At 35.7% G+C, this 3,099-nt stretch overlaps 1 protein-coding gene across 1 annotated transcript; it reads left to right on the forward strand.

Moving 5' to 3' along the window:
- Nucleotides 1–268: 268 nt before the first annotated feature.
- On the forward strand, nucleotides 269–2,144 carry LOC308693574 (uncharacterized protein). Its single transcript, XM_081370566.1, has 2 exons — nucleotides 269–469; nucleotides 773–2,144. The coding sequence occupies exons 1-2, from the start codon at nucleotides 385–387 to the stop codon at nucleotides 1,858–1,860; spliced, it is 1,173 nt and encodes a 390-aa protein (XP_081226692.1). The 5' UTR covers nucleotides 269–384; the 3' UTR covers nucleotides 1,861–2,144.
- The last annotated feature ends 955 nt before the right edge of the window (nucleotides 2,145–3,099 follow it).

Raw genomic sequence — 3,099 nt, forward strand, 5'->3', positions numbered from 1 at the left:
CATGGCTGATACATACATCCACTGACTGGACCCACAAAGATATGCCAACATTTGCCACAGTCTACTAGTTGCACGTGACACGTCCGTATTGTTTTTAATTGTTAGCATATATTTCAGTATTATTTTAAGTCTAAATATGCATGAATGCCTTAAATTATTTTACACAATGCCTTGAAGAAATGTAAACTATATAATGCACTTAAATCAAAATCAGCAGGCCATAATTTTTCCAAACTCAATACTACACTCCAATAGGTGGCGCAAATGCACCTTAAAGTGGTTTACAAACTATCATAAAACGTAAAAGAAGAAGATGGTCGTTCTGAGAAGAAATAACTGGAGAAATCCAAGCAGAAACAGCTAAATTCTGTGTGACTGTTAAAGATGGAGATTATTAAAGTGGAGATTGAAGACATGAGTGATCCAGAACCATCCAGAATAAAACATGAAGATACTGAGGAACAAATAGGTTGGTGTCTATTCTTGATTCTTCATCAACTGCTGAGAAACATTAATACAGCTTCAAGTTCAACAGATTGGGTGGCTGTGATATAATAAGCAGTTTATAGATGATAAATGACACAGAAAATTAATTTATATTATCATAATATTGTATAGAAGTTGTCAAACACTTTTTTATTGTATTAACAAATGAATGACAGAACTGAACTTTGGCGCACCACAGATCCAATACCTGATCTCTGCTGGCTTACTTCTGTTAAATCAGATTTCACTTGAACTGATTTTTAACCACATAATATTTGTATCTTAGACTGGATGGAAGTGAAACAGCAAAGACAAGACCTGAATGAAGCGTTGGAAAGTCGTTCCTTCATAACTCAAGGATCAAAAGCCAAAAAGCTGCACTCCTGCTCTGAGTGTGGAAAGAGTTTCACACAAAAAAGAAACCTTAACAAACACATAAGAGTTCACACTGGAGAGAAACCGTATCCATGCACTCAGTGTGGAAAGAGTTTTACTCAAGCATCAGGTCTCAGGAATCATCTGCTCCTTCACTCTGGAGAAAAACCATTCAACTGTGATCAGTGTGGTAGAAAGTTCATTTCATCATCACATCTAAAACAACACCTAAAAGTTCATTCAGACGAGAAGCCTTATGTGTGTTCTCTCTGTGGAAAGAGTTTTTCACGACTGGACTGTTTTAAACTGCACCAGAAAACACATAATGAAGTCAGAGATTATATATGTTGTGAGTGTGGGATGAGCTTTACAAGAGATGACCATCTGAAACAGCACCAACGAATTCATACTGGAGAAAGACCTTACAAGTGCTCATATTGTGACAAGAGTTACACTGTGTCTGGAAACCTGAAAGTGCATGAGCGAATTCATACTGGAGAGAAGCCGTATCACTGCACTCAGTGTGGAGTTGGTTTTGCACGTAAAGACAGTCTGAAGAAACACACGAAAATTCACACTGGAGAAAAGCCATTCGCTTGCCATCAGTGTGGAAAAAGCTTCATACAAAAACCTCATCTTATCAAGCACATAAATACTCATATTAATCAAAAGCCTTACGTTTGCCCTCAGTGCGGATGGAGCTTCACAACTGAATACAAACTTAAGATACACTTACCTGTTTGTCCTGGAGAGAAATCATACTCCTGTCCTCAGTGTGGAAAGGGTTTCGCACATAAATCAAGTCTTAGCTGTCATCTGCGTGTTCACTCTGGAGAAAGACCTTTTACGTGCACACATTGTGACAAAAGTTTCACTCGGTCAGGAACCTTGAAAAAACATGAGCGACTTCATTGCCACCATAGACTGTCAAGAGACCGTAGCACTGCTTGTATGGGAAGAGTTTCACCCAATCAGGAGGTTTCTTTACTCCCAGAATAAGTAGTTTCATCTTAGAAGTTGCTGAAATTGACCCTTTACACATTTCTGGTGTTTGAGCGCAGAGGTTATCTAAATTAAGGTAAATAAAGTATTTTTATTGCAAACTCTGTCAGGCTTGCTTGTGTGCTGGGACTTGTATGTCCAGGATAAATTGATGCCATCTGTTGTTAGTCTATCAATGGGTACTATATAGTGTTCTGATTGTACATGAAATAAGAAATAAAACATTTTGTATGCTGCATTAAGTTGTTTGTGCAAATATAAATATAAAAATTGATAGCCTATTCAACAAACACTGTTTTATTGTTTCATTTGTGACCATTTTAATCCAAGTTGAATGACAAAACATGTAATCTGAATCAGCATATTTCATATATATTTTTAAAATTTACTCCAAACTTTCACTTCAATATATATATAAATATATAAAACACTTGAAATCTCATGGCCGACCAAATGTGGATGGTTGTAACACGAATTTCATGTGTACATCCACTGGACCCACAAATATATACCAATAATTGCCACAGTCTGCTATATTGCACAAGTCTGTATTGTTTTTAATTGTTAGCATATGTTTCAGGGTTTTAAATGTTGAGTAATGCCTCTGCTTTAGATTTACATATATAATGCCTTGAAGAAATTTAAAGTATATAATACACTTAAATTAAAATCAAGCCAGAATTACAAAATTCCCTTTTTCCAAACTCAATACTACACTCCAATAGGTGGCGCAAATGCACCTTAAAGTGGTTTACAAACTCATAAAACGTAAAAGAAGAAGATGGTCCTGAGAAGAAATAACAGGAGAAATCCAAACAGCAACAGCTGAATTCTGTGTGCCATACTATTATAAAGATGGAGATTATTAAAGAGGAGATTGAAGACATGAGTGATCCAGAACCATCCAGAATAAAACAAGAAGATACTGAGGAACAATTTACAGGTTGGTTTATTCTTGATTCTTCATTGTTTAATGCTGAGAAACATTAACAAAGCTTCAGTAAAACAGATTGGGTGACTGTGAAATAATAAGCAGTATATAGATGATAAATACATTATAATCTTGTAAAGAAGTTGTTAAACACATTTTAATTGAAGTAAATGACTGACCTAAACCTTGGCGCATCAAAGATCTGATACCTGATCTCAGTTGCTTTCTTCTGTACAATCATCGGAGTTCACTTGAACTGATTTTAACCACAATATTTTTATTTTATTTTAGACCAGACGGAAGTG

This window comes from Scardinius erythrophthalmus, assembly GCF_964197995.2.
Source record: "Scardinius erythrophthalmus genome assembly, chromosome: 7".
Lineage (NCBI taxonomy): Eukaryota > Metazoa > Chordata > Actinopteri > Cypriniformes > Leuciscidae > Scardinius > Scardinius erythrophthalmus.

Bases quoted from the DNA above. Each gene is read 5' to 3' on its own strand.
- LOC308693574 (XM_081370566.1), top strand. From the start codon at position 385: ATGGAGATTATTAAAGTGGAGATTGAAGACATGAGTGATCCAGAACCA. The intron at 470-772 runs GTTGGTGTCTAT...TTTGTATCTTAG, and splicing joins AGATACTGAGGAACAAATAG to ACTGGATGGAAGTGAAACAG.